Below are 16478 nucleotides of genomic sequence, written 5' to 3' on the forward strand. Positions count from 1 at the left end.
TACCCTACAAACTTCCTTCATTTTATTCTTAAGCCAAAAGAAGTAGGGAGTATGTTACCATATTTTTAGACAAAGAAACTAGGGCTTGGAAAGATGATGTAAGTTGGACCCATGTTTGTTTGACTATAAATAACGTCTGTTTCCCCATCTGGAATGCAGTCTTTGCTGAATAAATGTTTTAGTATGAAAACAACTAGCATTGCTTTTTGGCCTTTTGGCTAAGATTAAGTGAAAACAAATAGCACAAAAAAGTTGGCAGAAAGGCTTCTACTCACCTTGGGTTTTGCCATGGCAAAAAGTAATTTCTCTGTTGGTTTGTCCTTTGAATGTGTATTGTTAATGACTACCATAAAATCATCTTGATAGCCTCCAAAGGTCATTAGACTCTTGTACACATAGCTGACTATTAACCTCTTTAAAGAGAAGAAAAAGTATATATGTTATATGCTCTTACTTCCAAAGAGAGATGAAAAATAATTAATAATATATCTCCATTAAAAGGCAGATATCAATTATGGTATAATACAAAATTATTTTCTAAAATAAAATCTATTATGATCCAAAATAGATAGTAGTGGTACTAATTTTATTTAGGCATCATCTACCTTTTACAATGTTGAGTCCAAAACAAGTCACTGCAGAAAAATGAGAAAATATAAGAAAAAAATAAAACACATCTATATTCCAGCATCTAGTGGAAAGCCACTGTTAATATTTTTTATATGCCCTTTCATATATCCCTTATATATATGTTAGGTTAAGCCATATTACTGATACTTTTCATGGTCAAAATGGTCAAGTATTGGTAAATCTACATAGTTCACCGTGATAGATGGATTTTGAAATCCATAAACAGAAACAGTATCATGTATTAACCCTTTGTCACATATGCAGCAAATTTTTTTTCTAATGTGTTTCCAAAACAATGTAAAAATATAACTTAGGCCGGGTCTGATAGCTCACGCCTGAGGCTGAGGTAGGAGGATCACTTGAGCCTAGCCTGGGCAACATAGGGAGACCCTGTTTCTATGAAAAAATACAAAAAAATTAGCCAGGCATGGTGGTACATGCTTGTGGTCCCAGCTACTTGGGAGGCTGAGGCAGGAGGACTGCTTGAGCCCAGGAGGTCAAGGTTGCAGGGAGCGGTGATCACATCACTGCACTTCAGTCTGGGCGACAGAATGAGACCCTGTCTCAAAAAAAAAAATCAATAAATCAATAAAATAAAATGTAACTAATTTACAGCCTGAAAGGACTCTGCGTATCTAATGATTACCTTGCAAGACTGAGCAGACCATTCCAGGACTGAATGCCTCAGACCTGCAACTCACCTGTGTGTGCTTCCTAGCCTGTCTGGCTACCTCCTGGGAGCCAGGGAGCTACTTTTCTGAACTAAGGTAACTCAATACTGGTGTATAGGTTTTTTGGTTTGTTTGTTTGTTTTTACTTTAAGTCACTGATTTTTATAATATCTTCAAGTTATCCATTCAAGAACTAAAAGGCACTCAGAAAATATAAACCCTTAAAAAAAAATGTGTGTGTGTTTGTTTTTTAAGCAATTATAAGGGGAAACAGTTAACTATAACACAAAAGGATAGTTTGGTTTCCAGAAAATTTTCAGTGATCTTCTGATTATAGCACAGGATTAGACCTGCCGGGTGAATTTAGTAATTCCTGCCCACCAGATTAAACAAAAAAGAGAATAAAGTTGTATTAAATCACTAGACACATGAAATATGATAAAAAATAATGTAAATTTCAGGTAAATAAATGAACACATATAGATATCATAGTTTGAATTTAAACTATGTGAAAAGTAGTAAGATGTTATATAAATGACATTATAGGAAATTATAGAAATTGTTAAAGAAACCTTAGTGAAAGTGAACTTAAACTTTGGTAATTAAAGTTCCCACCTTAATGATTTCTTACAGATTTTTATTTTACACAGGAAACAATCTTCTTAACACTTTTAAAAATACAATCATTTCGCGAATATAACCATGATCACAATTTAGTCATGGTATCAAGATTTTTCTCATACACAATAAACGACCTGTCTTATCTTGTTTTAAAAGGTTAAATTATAATCATAGCTGTATTTGTAAAATGACTGTTCATGACATAGTTTTAGGAAGAATGTTTTCTGTGTAAGAGAAAAATCAGATTAAGATATCATTACCTTCTGTTTACGGTACACTGAGCAATGGAAACAGTTGACTTAATGCAAAACTTGAGCGTTTAAACTCACCATGGAGTTGTATTCTAAGAGGCTTAAACCATCCTCATGTACAGCCAGCCACATGAAAGTACTTCCAAGTGATGATGGAGTTATGGGCTATGAAGAGGTGAAAATACACTATATTATAAATATGAAGCAAAATTACAGAAATATTTTTTAGTCTAAATGTCATGTAACATTTGCCATTAAACAACAATAATAACAACAAAAATTTATTAAAAATCTCTCCTAGGAAAGAGGCAGAGAGGAATACTGGCGCGAAGAGTGAATTTGGTATTAGGAGACCTAGCTTTGAGACCCAAACCTGCCATTTATTAATGTATGCATTTGGATAAACTACTGAATCTATTTCAGGCTGAATTTCCTCGTCTTTAGCATAGGAACAATAATGTTTATATTTTACTTTTCTTCTGCGTTAAGACGTTAATAGTCAACAAAGCTTTTAGGGTTTCTATGATGACCAAAATCCTAATGAAGCAAAATATACTGATGTGCTTGATAAACTGTGTAGTGCTATTACAAGGTAAAGGATTATTATTATAATTGCACATCTTTCCTGAAAGTTTATTAAATCTGATATTCAATATGTAATAAAAACACAATAAAAAGAAAATATGAAACTGTGTAATCAATAGTAATGAGAAATATGAAAATTTCCACCGAATTTTTTATTGTAAAAGCTATGAAATTGGCTGGGTGTGGTGGCTCACGCCTGTAATCCTAGCACCTTGGGAAGCCGAGGTGGGTGGATCATCTGAGGCCAGGAGTTCGAGACCAGCCTGTGCAACATGATGAAACCCCATCTCTGCCAAAGACACAAAAATCAGCTGGGCATGGTGGTGCATGCCTGTAATCCCAGCTACTTGGGAGGCTGAGACAGGAGAACAGCTTGAACCTGGAAGGCGCAGGTTGCAGTGAGCTGAGAGCGCCACTGCACTCCAGCCTGTGTGACAGAGTGAGACTCCATTTAAAAAAAAAAAAAAATCTAAAAGCTACTCCTGGTTTTCACAGAAAAAAAAAAGCTATGAAATTATATTAATAAAAAGAATCTCCTGCCACTAGAACCCAACTGAAACCCATGAATGTTTTTGAGCAATTAATGATGCTTGTTTGGTTCCATTAACAAATGAAATCCTAAAAAAAATCTTAACTACTTCCCTTAAATTTTACAAAATAATGTCAAGACTATAGATATAAAACTGGAATGAATGTTGGGTTATTTTGTATAATAAAACTTGTTAGCATCTCATATATACAAAACCCTGAGTTAGAAACTATCTACTGAGGGCTGATTTGCAAAGGATAGGGAGAATTCAATTCAAAAGGATGCCCTTCAACTCTAGTGTCCACTGACAGGTGAATGGATAAACAAAATGTGGTATATATATATACATACAGTGGAATGTTATTCTGCCTCAAAAGGGAAGGAAATTTTGACACATGCTACAACATGGATGAACCTTGAAGACATTACACTAAGTGAAATAAGCCAATAACAAAAGGACAAATATTATATGATTTCTCTTACCTGAAGTTCCTAAAGTAGTCAAATGCATAGAGACAGAAAGTAGAGTGGCGGTTGCCAGGGGCTGGGAGGAGGAGAGAGGACTGGGGAGTTAGCATTTAATGGGTACAGTTTCAGTTTGGGAAAATAAAAAAGTTCTGAGATGAATGGTGGTGACAGCAACACAACAATGAGAATGTACTTAATGCCACAGAACTATACCCTTAAAAATGGTTACAATGGGCCAGGTGTGGTGGCTCACGCCTGTAATCCCAGCACTTTGGGAGGCCGAGGTGGGTGGATCACTCGAGATCAGGAATTCAAGACTAGTCTGGCCAAGATCGTGAAACCCTGTCTGTACCAAAAATATAAAAATTAGCTAAGCATGGTGGTGTGCGCCTGTAATCCCAGCTACTTGGAAGGCTGAGGCACGAGAATCGCTTGAACCTGGGAGGCGGAGGTTGCAGTGAGCCCAGATAGCGCCACTGCACTCCAGTCTGGGTGACAGAGTGAGAAAAAAGAAAAAAAGGTTAAAGGGTAAATTTCATTATGTGTATTTTACCACACACAGAAAACAGGATGCCATGAAGCAACAAAGGAGGTGTCACTTGTTATAAAGAAAGAAAAGTGAGCAAAAAAGATGCTTGTCATGTAATTTGAAAAGCAGTATTATTATTTAATAATACTTTGTGCCAGCAAGCACATTTTATCAGAACAGAAAAGGGTATTTAATATTATTTCGAATGCTGAAGTTAGAATTAAAATCCATGCTGCTCTATAGTTCAAATCTATTCCTTGTAATTTTAAAAAATATACATTCAACTTCCTGTAAGTACATTAATTTTATAGATGTTTAAGAATACTAACTTTATCATCTTTTTCTTAATTAGTATACAGCTTTCAGTTCCACTAGAAAAAATTAATTCTCACCTATCAATAATATAGTCACTCATAGAATCAGAGTTAGAAGATACCTCAGATTTTACTTTTCTAGTCTAAGTATTTCATTAACAGATGAGGAAAAGTGAGGTCCAGAGAGGTAACCTGACTTGCCCAAAGTTGCACAGCTATTCAGCAAATATTTATTAAGTAATAATTATTAATTACATGCAAAGCACTGTGGTAGGTACAAGAGGAAGATTTTAGGATCAGTGAGTTTATAGTTTCAAGGAGCATGCAATTTAATAGTGAGTATAAAACAAACACACAGAAAAATATAACACAAGGCAAGATGTATCTTAAGAGCCTGAGAAAGTACAAAGAGACATGGTTCAACAGAAAGCAAAGGGATCAAAAGGCACAATTTTTCCCCTGGGGAAAGGGCTGGCCATCCCCAGGCAGGGCGGGTCTCCTTCCTCAGTGTTCCTGCAGCAGTCTGTTCATGTGACTCATAGTGATATTTGCCATACAGTGGTTTGTTTGTAGGCCTGTTGTTACAAAGTAAAATAGTCCTGGAAGTTCATGTACAATCCATCTGAAACAATAGGTTATGTATCTCTAGAGCTTAGACCAATGTTTAGCAAACAGAACTTAGTAAATACTAAATAAATGAGCAAATGAGTGACAGAGTAAACATGTGCATGGATGAATGAATGAACAGAAGAATGCAGAGTTCAGCTGTGGTTTAGGACTCATGATTCGCCTAATGAGTCCAAGAAATGATTTAGGGTGGGAAAAGTTGGGCAGAGAGGAAAAGACAGAGAAGCTTTTTTGCCCTTTCCCTATGTCTCTTCATTGTTTTCTTTACATTATTGGTTATTTCTTCATTTTTTACAAAAGCCAAATATACTAAGTCTGGGGTAAATCTGGTTGACTATGTACACAAAGGTTTTCATTATGCATCTCTCTCCCATTCTTTCTTACTTTTGCAAGAAACAACTTGGCACCAAAGAATGGCCACTTCCTGGCTACTGTCAAATAAATGCGCACACAGTCAGCAGCACTGTGTCCCCGGAGGGCCATCCATCTGGTTGAGAGTCGTTGGCAAAGCTGCCTAAAAAAGAGAAAAGAACAAAAACAAAAACACTGAAGCAAAAACATAAACAGTGTGTCATAGTCTTAAGATAAAACTGTCCTTGAGCGATCCTAAGCATAACTGTGACCCTTAGGCATAACCCAGGTAAAGATTTTCTGACTCTCATCATACCACTGTCCACCACTTGTCCTTTCTGGAATATTCCTTTCACCAAATTCTCATACTATTCATGTTTTCAGCATGAACTAGGTACCCCCAGCGGGTCCATTTTAAAAATCTGAATATCTACCATCAAAACTTAGCATAAATTAGTTTAAAGATAACTTCTCATGGGAATATTTTCATTTTAAAAGAAAAGTACAGGCCAGGTGCAGTGGCTCACGCCTGTAATCCCAGCGCGTTGGGAGGCCAAGGCGGAAGGATCACCTGGGGTCAGGTGTTCAAGACCAGCCTGGCCAACATGGTGAAACCCTGTCTCTACTAAAAATACAAAAATAAGCCAGGCATGATGGCGGGTGCCTGTAATCCCAGCTACTCGGGAGGCTGAGGCGGGAGAATCACTTGAACCCGGGAGGTGGAGGTTGCAGTGAGCCGAGATCACCCCACTGCACTCCAGCCTGGGTGACAGAGCAAGACTCTGTCTAAAAAAAAAAAAAAAAAAAAACAACTAGTAGAGCCCAAAGATGAATCCTTGATGGTAGAATTTTAGGTCCTACCACCCCTGGCCTGGAGATATGTTAGATGCAAGGTGAAACTTGTCAAATCAAATCGCAAAGGCAAGCACTTATTCTACATAGACAAAAGGCTGATCTTAAATGTTTCTATTTTGGAAAAGCTCATGATAAATTGGATTTGCCTCTATTTTTAAATCTAATCAGCTTCTCTTTACATATTCTCTGAAATTGAAACTCCAAATTGAGGTAAATTAGAAACTTTTATATGAAAAAGTCTTATGTAAGAAGATAGTTTATTTTTATTTCAATTTATTCATAATAGAATATACAAAATATGATTTTTTGTTATGCACTTCATAAAATTAAACATATTATTGACCAATTTTTTTCTCTTATTTATTATCAGGGTTGTTCTGGACAAGAATGAAAAAGATCAATTGAAAAGTACATCTAAAGGCTTTTTTTTAAATTAAAGAAAGTTTAAATATAGATTCTAAAGCTTCTGGGCTTATCTTAAATAAAAATATTGGCCGGGCGCAGTGGCTCATGCCTGTAATCCCAGCACTTTGGGAGGCCGAGGTTGGTGGATCACGAGGTCAGGAGATCGAGACCATCCTGGCTAACACAGTGAAACCCCGTCTCTACTAAAAATACAAAAAATTAGCCGGCTGTGGTGGCGGATGCCTATAGTCCCAGCTACTCGGGAGGCTGAGGTAGGAGAATGGCGTGTACCCGGGAGGCAGAGCTTGCAGTGAGCTGAGACTGTGCCACTGCACTCCAGCCTGGGCAACAGAGTGAGACTCTGTCTTAAAAAAAAAAAAAAATCTATACTCTCCTGTGGCTCAATAGTGTTAAAAAAATCTTGAGAAAGCTGTCAAAATGTTTTTCACCTTTAAAATTTGAACAGAAAAATATTACCAAAAAACTAGCATGACCCTACCCTCTAAAGAGTTACAAAGATTTCCTTACCTTAACTGCTCTTCAGAACAGCCATCTCTATACCTTTTAGGATAAAATTTCTCTATGACTTGCTTTAGAGTTTGATTCGCTTTGCACTGATTGGTAACATGCCCTGCTGGAGTTGAGAAAGGTCTTTCAAAATCTCCAATCTCTACCTAATTGGAAATCCAAAAAAGTGAAAACATATTGAAAAGAATTTTAAGACAGAAAATCAGTTAGTTTTATTTTTTCTAAACATTCTTTTTTAACACATAATACATAAATCTATTTGTCATGATTATGTGATTATGAAATTTATAATCATATGTAGGAATTTTTATAAGTTACATTTGAATTCTAATTTTTTTTTTTTTGAGATGGAGTCTCACTCTGTCACCCAGGCTCATTGCAACCTCTGCCTCCCAGGTTCAAGTGATTCTCCTGCCTCAGCCTCCCGAATAGCTGGGACTACAGACGCGTACCACCACGCCTGGCTAATTTTTGTGCTTTTAGTAGAGACGGGGTTTCACCATGTTGGCCAGGCTGGTCTCGAACTCCTCACCTCAAGTGATCCGCTTGCCTTGGCCTACCAAAGTGTTGGGATTACAAGCGTGAGCCACCGCCTGGCTTGAATTCTAATTTTGAAAAAAATCTGTAATTTAAACATTCGAGTTCCATTTCTACATTAACCTTCCTAGTTTACTATCACCATCTAGTAGTACTTGCTAAAGGTCACTACTTTGTTATTGTCTGTAATGCAAGGACAATTTTTCATTTTTAAGGCACTGTTTTAATTGCTGATAATAAGATGAAACAGATGTTAAAAATAAAAGGCAACAGACGGGCATGGTGGCGGGCACCTGTAATCCCAGCTACTCAGGAGGCTGAGGCAGAAGAATCTCTTGAACCCAGGAGGCGGAGGTTGCAGTGAGCCGAGATCATGCCATTGCACAGCCTGGGTGACAGAGGAAGACTCCATCTCAAAAAAAAAAAAGTTATAAGAAATTTCAAAAAACTATTAGTTGGACTTTTTGAGGGTCTCTCCTGAATGTAATGGGAGCAAGAACCATATTCTCATTACTTTGTTCCTAGATTTTCTCCATGTTATTGTGTTCATACTCTCATTCTACTAGCATTAATCCTGGGAATAGAGTCCTTCCCAGGATATAGAGTTGTGTATGGAACCACAGTTTATACTTTACTGGAGCATGAAGTTCAATGTAGGCAGTATTAAGGGAATGTTGAGGCTGGAGAGGCAGGCAGAGTTCAGATCTTGAAAGTCCTTGCATGTAAAAAACGAATGACAGGCTGGGCGCGGTGGCTCACGCCTGTAATCCCAGCACTTTGGGAGGCCGAGGCCGGCGGATCACCAGGTCAGGAGATTGAGACCATCCTGGCTAATATGGTGAAACCCCGTCTCTACTAAAAATACAAAAAAAATTAGCCGGGCGTGGTGGCGGGCGCCTGTAGTCCCAGCTACTCGGTAGGCTGAGGCAGGAGAATGGCGTGAACCTGGGAGGCGGAGCTTGCAGTGAGCCGAGATTGCTCCACTGCACTCCAGCCTGGGCGACAGAGCGAGACTCCGTCTCAAAAAAAAAACGAATGACAGAGCTAGATTCACATTTTTGCTGTATCTCTATCCCAGTTACTAGTGCTGCCTAATAAAGCTCCATGCACAGGTGACATTGTGCCAGTTTCCAGGCTCAGCCCTTAAGAAAATAGCAGCTTCCACTTCTTGTCTGTCTTCTGGGACGTTGTTGCTGTCACCCATTCACCATTCTTGGAGGAAGCACAAGCAGTCATATACATGGAGAGACCACGTGTAAGGTGCTCCAGCTGACAGTCCCAGCAGAAGTCCCCACAAACAGCCAGCATCAATCAGTCACCAGACATGACTGAAGGAGCCTTCAAATGATTCCAGCCCTCAGCCATAGAGTGACAACTGGCTCTCAAGCTATGTCAGCTGATACCACCTGAAGCAGAGACACACACTGTCCCTTCACATCCCTGCTCAAATTACTGTCTTAAGTAGCTGAGTTTGGGCGTCATTTGTTATGTAGCAATAGATAAGTGGAAAAAATCTCTCTAGCATTTGTGTGAAGGATAAATTTGTAAGGGACCAGACCAGAGAAAGGCACACTACTTAGGAGCCTGCTGCAGGACAGCAGGCAGTATGAGACAATGATCCGAACCTTAGCAACAGAAGTCAGCATACAGAGGAGAGAACAGACTAAAACATCCCTAAGAGTTCACATTCGCAGGATGTGGTGACTGGTGGGAAATGTCCAAAGTGAGGGAAGAGTCATGATAATTCCTGGGTGTGAAGCTTGCTTGGGGGACCGGGTGGAGGCAGTATCATAAAGAGGAGACAGAATGTGAACACAGAGGAGGGACGATTATTAGTTTGGTTTTCAATATGCTGATTTTGGCTGGGCGTGGCAGCTCACTCCTGTAATCCTAGCACTTTGGGAGGCCAAGGCAGGTGGATCACTTGAGGTCAGGAGTTCAAGACTAGCTTGGCCAACATGGTGAAACACCGTCTCTACTAAAAATACAAAAATTAGCAGAGCGTGGTGGTGAGTGCCTATAATCCCAGCTACTAGTGAGGCTGAGGCAGGAGAATCGCTTGAACCTGGGAGGTGGGGGTTACAGTGAGCCGAGATTGTGCCACTTCACTCCAGCTTGGGCAAAAGAGGGAAACTCTGTCTCAAAAAAAAAAAAAAAAAAAAAAAAAGTTGATTTTAAGGAGCCCATAAAAAAACTACGAACTGAAGAGAAAAGATCTGGGAAACATTGGCATAGGTGGTGCATAGAATAAAAAGAATGACTGAGATGTCCTGGGACAGAGTGTAGCGTGAGGAGCCATAGGCCAAAGACCCTGGGGAATCTAAGCCTTGGTCCAGATGTCATATCACAGAGTTGCTTTAACATTTTCCTTAATTAACCTAGGCAAAGACTTGGGTGTGGTTGAGACTATGGGTTGCATCTTATGACCATTCTCTCCTTCTTCTTAAGAAAAACCTTAAATTTAGCTGGGCACACTGCCACCCCACTGAGACCACATTCCCCAGACTCCCTGGTAGGTAGTAGACAAGGCCATGTGACTAAATTCTGATGGGAGAGACATGAATGGAAGCGTTCTATGCAGCTGCTGAGAAGTTTTCTCAAGTGTGGGAGGGCATGCCCTTTTCAGCCCTTCCCCCACCCTGAAGCCTGGAACACTGACATTAGCCGGAGCTCTGGCAGACTCCCAGGACCATGGTGATGACACCCTAGGGACAGCAGAAGAGAGAACAGGATAAAGCCCATGCCCCTAATGGCTTCACAGAGGTGCCAGGATGCCTCTCTCTCTCTGTGAGCGCTAAATATACTTCTATTCTGATTAAGTCAGTATTAATTTGTGTGTGTGTGTGTGTGTGTGTGTGTGTGTGTGTGTGTAGAAGGTTGAACTTAATCCTAACTGATACAATAGGCAGATAAAAGAAAGTGCTCTAGCCTTTTCAAGGACTTATTCCTATTAGACTACCAAGCGATTTCGGCATGACATCTTCAAGCCCACAGCTCTACACTCCAATTCCTTTATTAAATACAAAGCCTAGAGATATATTTTCAAAATAATTAAGAAACTGGGTTCTCTTTACGGAATACTGTCTCATTCTACGTCATTGCAAATGTCAGCAGTTTACAGGCAAACTGTAATTATAGTGCCTGTAATTTTTAAGGTGCTAATCGTAGCAAAATGAATGTAAAGAATTACTGAAATATATTGTTTTACGTTTAATTCAGTGTAGAAATGAGTACCTTACTATTTCAATATATTACTCTATATAACATGGAAGTTACCTGAGCTAAAAGAGCTGCCATTTCTAATGCCAGATCCTTGTTCAGAGGAAAAAGTCCATTTATGATTTGATCATTTGTCTGATACATTAACAGCAACTTTTCTCTATCAGTCTCTCCACGAGCTTGCACTGAGAAATATAGTCTGTAAAAAAAAGAGTAAATTTCTCATTAAATTATATTCTTACAAGGAAATAAAGTAAAGATAAATCCAGAGGACTGAGATGGGGTTGTTTTAACACAGTACTCTAAGTGGTATGAACTTAGACTACTACTGTCAATGACTTCTGTTTCTGTTCTATTTAGTACTTTCAGCAAAATAAGAAAAAACTACTTTGAGGTTGAGGTTGAGGAACTGCTGGAGGTGAGGTTGAATCACATTAAATGTCAATTGTCTAAATACACCAATGAAAAGACAGAGATTGTCAGAGTGGATAAAATATAAAACCCAACTATATGGTGCTTATAAGAAATCCACTTTAAATATAAATAAAAATATATAAGTAGAAGTAAAGGGATGAAGCAATTTTTTAGGCTTTGAAACACCAAATCCTTAAATATTCCTGAGGAAGGACCTTCCTGAATACCTTGGACACAGCACGGAAAAGGAAGTGAAGGTTTCAACTCAAAATCACCCCCAAATCAACATCAAATAAGGGGAGGGGGAGAAGGTGAGTTTTCTCTGGGAATCTAAAAGATAATATTTATATATTTAAGTGTGTTTTGACTTTTTGGCCACAATCTGATAAGCAGCTTTAGGGGCTCAAAAATAGTTTACATGTTATCACTATTACTCACTGAAACACAACATGGCTTTTGTCTGCCTAGCGGGGTCTTCATCAAATCAGTGACTCTCTTTATTTATTCACTGTGTCACTTATTCATATGTGAGATTTGTGGGGCTCTGACTTCAGGCTGCAGATCAGGCACAGGTGCTGTAACGGCTCTAAATGCTGTGACAATGGGGTGGGTGAGCAACATCTTGACACACCTGAATACTGCCATGACAACACAGTGGCTGGAAAAGAGAGATTTAGATACAGTAGCTGTTAGGTGTGTGCTCAATTGGCTATAACTTTGCATTTTCAGCCTTTTCTTCCCCCTACACACTTGGGGGAGAGGACACACCCCTATCATTTACAGTATCTCTCCCAGTAATTCTCTCAAATAGCAGGGAAGGGGAGGGCAGCAGGTGTGAATCTCTGGGCAAGCATGGGTGGGTGTACTTTGAAAAGCTCCTCCTACCCCGTGATTCTATTCATTCTTTCCTCTCTACCCAGTTTACAAATCAGAAAAATCCTAAGCTCCATTTTAATCTATGATGACTACACAATGACAAATAATGCAGGATTATATTGTTAAACTGGTAGTAGAATATGGCTGGGCAACAGAAACAGATGCCAAATCCAAAATGATATCAGCAAAGCCATATAAAACAAAGAGAAGAAAATTTAAGATGAAAGCCTTCCTTTTTGGCATGCTTACATTTGTATGCATAGCTTATTTTCCCTACTTGAAGTTAGGAAGTATATCATACACATCACTGTAATCCACTAGAGTTTAGCTAAGTGTTACCACTGGAAGGTTTGGTAATACGGCTAAAAGAAAAAGTACCAAATGGCTACAGGCAAGAAGAGCTTAAGTGCATTTTCTGTTATTCCCAGCAGGCAACACAATTGAGCCTGAGAGGGGAAAGGGAAGCATCATTAGCAAAAAAAAAAAAAAAAAAAAGAGAGAGAGAGAGAGAAACAATACTGGACATGAACCATAGGCTCAAATCCCTAATGAAACAGTTTTGGCTCCAATAGCTATCCAGGGATTTGGGGAGAATTTGAAGAGGAACAAAAATGACCAAGAAGTCATAAAAATCAAATCCATGGAGCTTGAATACGAAAGGCACTAGAGGAATGTGATCTAAGCCTCTCACAATATGGCCAGCTTTCAGCTGCTTCCATATCCTAAAGAAGCCTGGAGCAGACAGAATGGGCTTCTATGACAGCAGGCAAGGCTTAGATTAGCTCCCAGGGGTATTCCCAAATCTCCACCTCCTCATTGGACACCCAGGAAGCTGAATACTGTGGGATGGAAATCGCATCACTCTGGACCAGTACCACTACACAAATACACTGCTTCCAAATTCAGCAGGGCTCTCAGCACCACTGGGTAATCCTTTTGCTTGCCCTCAACTGGATCCATATTCATTCTTTAGATCATTTATTTCCTACTGTTGCCCTTCCCATCGTCTTGTAAACTTACTGGGGGGACAGCCTGCAATCTCTCTCCGTTCACCCTTCCTTCACTCCTCAGTCCACCATGGTCTACTGGTTATACTCTACTAAGACTGCAATTGTTTTCTTCCTGCCTCAGTGGCATCCAGCCTCCAGTCATCTGCTCAGAAGTCACCACTCTGCAAAGTCTTCCTGTATGTCCCTACAACTTCTTGTACATACACGTCATATTCATGGTAATGACAAATATCTAAGAAGCATTTACTATGTGGCAGGCTCTGAACCAAGTGCTTTACAATTGCCAACATTTAATCCTTCAGACAACCCTAGAGGTGGAAGTCGTTTTGACCTCCATTTCACATACAGCGTACCTGAGGCACAGAGATGTCAAGTAGAGCCAGAATTCTAACCCAGGCAGCCTGTCTCCAGCCCATGTTCTTCACTCCCGGGCTACATTCTTCCTGTTACAGCACTGATTGCATTGCTAAGACTTCATGTCTGCCTCTCCCTATAAACTGGAAGATTCTAAAGGGTAGGGAAGCTCTATTGACCTTGGAATTCCCAAGGCTTCAAATAAGGCTTGGCACTGGTAGATGGCATGAATGGACAAATAAATGGTATGTGAGAATTGCTAAGTATAGGAATTATTTGCCAAAAAAGCCTGAAGAATTCCCTTTCATAGTCTTAGGCAAGTGACTTAACTCTCTAAAGCTTCAGTTACCTCATCTGTGAGATGGAAATAATAATAGTACCTCAAAGGGTTGTAAGGATTATATAAGAATGCATACAAAGGGTTCAGAATAGGGCCTGATGTTAGGTAAATGTTCAACAAATGCAGGTTAGTAGTACTAGTAGTACTAGTAGTAGTATTCTCCAGAGGTCTCTGGAATCACTAGAGTCTCTTTTTCTTTTTTTTTTTTGAGACAGAGTCTCGCTCTGTCACCCAGACTGGAGTGCAGTGGCACGATTTGGCTCACCGCAACCTCTGCCTCCTGGGTTCATGCGATTCTCCTGCCCCAGCCTCCCATGTAGCCGGGACTACAGGCACATGCCACCACGCCCAGCTAATTTTTGTATTTTTAGTAGAGACGGGGTTTTACCATGTTGGCCAGGCTGGTCTTGAACTCCTCACCTCAGGTGATCTGCCTGCCTCGGATCCCAAAGTGCTGGGATTACAGGCATGAGCCACCGTGCCTGGTCCACATGAGAGTCTCTTGATCCTGGAATTTTTTTTAGTGTGAACATAGCTAGGAGAAATGGGATAAACTCCATTTCTTGGCTTAAACTTCTTGGCTATGGCCAGTGTTGTTTTGTTAAAAACATGCCTTGGCTCTTACAACTTCAAAAACACAGTGAGAAATCAAATTAAATAAGAAGCTTAACTATGAATAGAATTTAAATGTTAGTTGCCAACGGTTGTCTATGAGAACAAGTTCAAAACCTATTAATTAGATCTTTCATACCTGAATCTAAATAATTAAAATTCCATCACTTGCTAAGTATCAATTTAAAATTCCATGATAAAGAGAATTGATATTTTAGCTTTGTTTGTTACCCTGCTGCTTGGCAGATGAAGCATCAGGTCCTTGGCTGTGTGACAGGTCACAGCAAGGTTCCCTCCTAACTGTAACACTACAAATTAGGGCTCATTGTCTAAGCTACTTATAAACACATGCAAAGCACGGCCATGTTTAGAAACAGTACTTTCTCGTAGCTGTGGCTATCCAGCCATTTCAGAGTTCTGTTAAAAATTAAGCCTTTCAGTTGAGTTAATTTTTTTCCTGCTGTCAAAGGCGTTGTCATGAGGTTTTACCTTTAAACAAGGTAATCATCATCTGTTATTCACAATTCTCTCTTTTTAAAAAAATTTTTTGAAGAGATTTATTCTGAGCCAAATATGCGTGACCATGGCCTGTGACACAGCCCTCAGGAGATCCTGAGAACATGTGCCCAAGGTGGTCGGGGAGCTGCTTGGTTTTACACATTTTAGGGAGGCATGAGACTTCAATCAAATCCACTAAAGAAATCTATTGGTTTGGTCTAGGAAGGCAGAACAACTTGAAGTGAGGACTCCACAACCTCTTATGGCAACCCAGACATTCCTTTCTATTGATTCCAGGTCTTTGGATAAACTCAACCAATTGTCAACCAAAAAATGTTTATTCATGATTCTCTTTGTCCTTCCTTGTGGTGTTTGTTAGACTTGAAGCATTATTTTTATCTGTCTTTCATATCCAAATTTTATCCAAATTTCACTTCAGTTCCAATCATAGCCATCATAATCTGAGTTGGTACGTATTAAGCATTCATAAGGTTTAGATTATTAGGAATAGTCTTGGCTGGGCGCGGTGGCTCATGCCTGTAATCCCAGCACTTTGGGAGGCTGAGGCGGGCAGATCACCTGAGGTCAGGAGTTCGATACCAGCCTGGCCAACATGGTGCAACCCCGTCTCTACTAAAAATACAAAAATTAGCTGGGCGTGGTGGCAGGCGCCTGTAATCCCAGCTATTTGGGAGGCTGAAGCAGGAGAATTGCTTGAACCTGGGAGGCAAAGATTGCAGTAAGCTGAGATTGTGCCATTGTACTCCAGCCTGGGCAGCAAGGGTGAAGTTCTGTCTCAAAAAAAAAAAAAAAAAAAAAACCATGCCTGAACCTCTTCTCTGTAAATGTCTTTGGCAGGCCAGGTCCAGGAGCTGGCTCCTTCCACAAAGGCTGAAGCCAAGAGGCAGGGGCAGCAATGAGGACCTTTAGGTCAGTGCTTCTCAAAACCCAGCACGTATAAGAATTATCTGGAGAGCTGTCAAAACACGGACTCCTGGGCTCCACCCCCAGAAATTCTGATTCAGTGGGTCTGAAGTGGGGCCTAATGATTTGCATTTCTAACATGTTCCACGTGGTCCTGAGGCTGCTAGTGTGGGGCCCACATTGGGAACTACTGCTCCACATTAAACAGAACTATAATAATAATCTAGAAGGTCCAAATCTTCTAGCCTGCTGTCCTTGCCAGTCACCAAAGGGCCATTGATACCTTGATAAAGTTTGCCCTCAAGGGAAAGAGGTCCCTCCAGGGGTGAA

General features: G+C 39.9%; 1 protein-coding gene across 1 annotated transcript in view; it reads right to left on the minus strand.

Annotated features, from left to right (window-relative positions):
• PLEKHH2 (pleckstrin homology, MyTH4 and FERM domain containing H2) overlaps window positions 1–16478 on the minus strand; it is a 132443-nt gene that overhangs the window by 3339 nt on the left and 112626 nt on the right. The window contains exons 25-29 of the mRNA XM_003262788.3: window positions 11178–11319; window positions 7365–7510; window positions 5610–5739; window positions 2252–2338; window positions 276–413 (exon numbers count right to left, since the gene is read on the minus strand). Of these exons, the coding sequence (XP_003262836.1) occupies window positions 276–413; window positions 2252–2338; window positions 5610–5739; window positions 7365–7510; window positions 11178–11319 (643 nt within the window). The remainder of the gene's footprint in view (window positions 1–275; window positions 414–2251; window positions 2339–5609; window positions 5740–7364; window positions 7511–11177; window positions 11320–16478) is intronic.

The sequence above is a fragment of the Nomascus leucogenys genome, chromosome 19 (genome assembly GCF_006542625.1).
Source record: "Nomascus leucogenys isolate Asia chromosome 19, Asia_NLE_v1, whole genome shotgun sequence".
In the NCBI taxonomy this organism is placed as follows: domain Eukaryota; kingdom Metazoa; phylum Chordata; class Mammalia; order Primates; family Hylobatidae; genus Nomascus; species Nomascus leucogenys.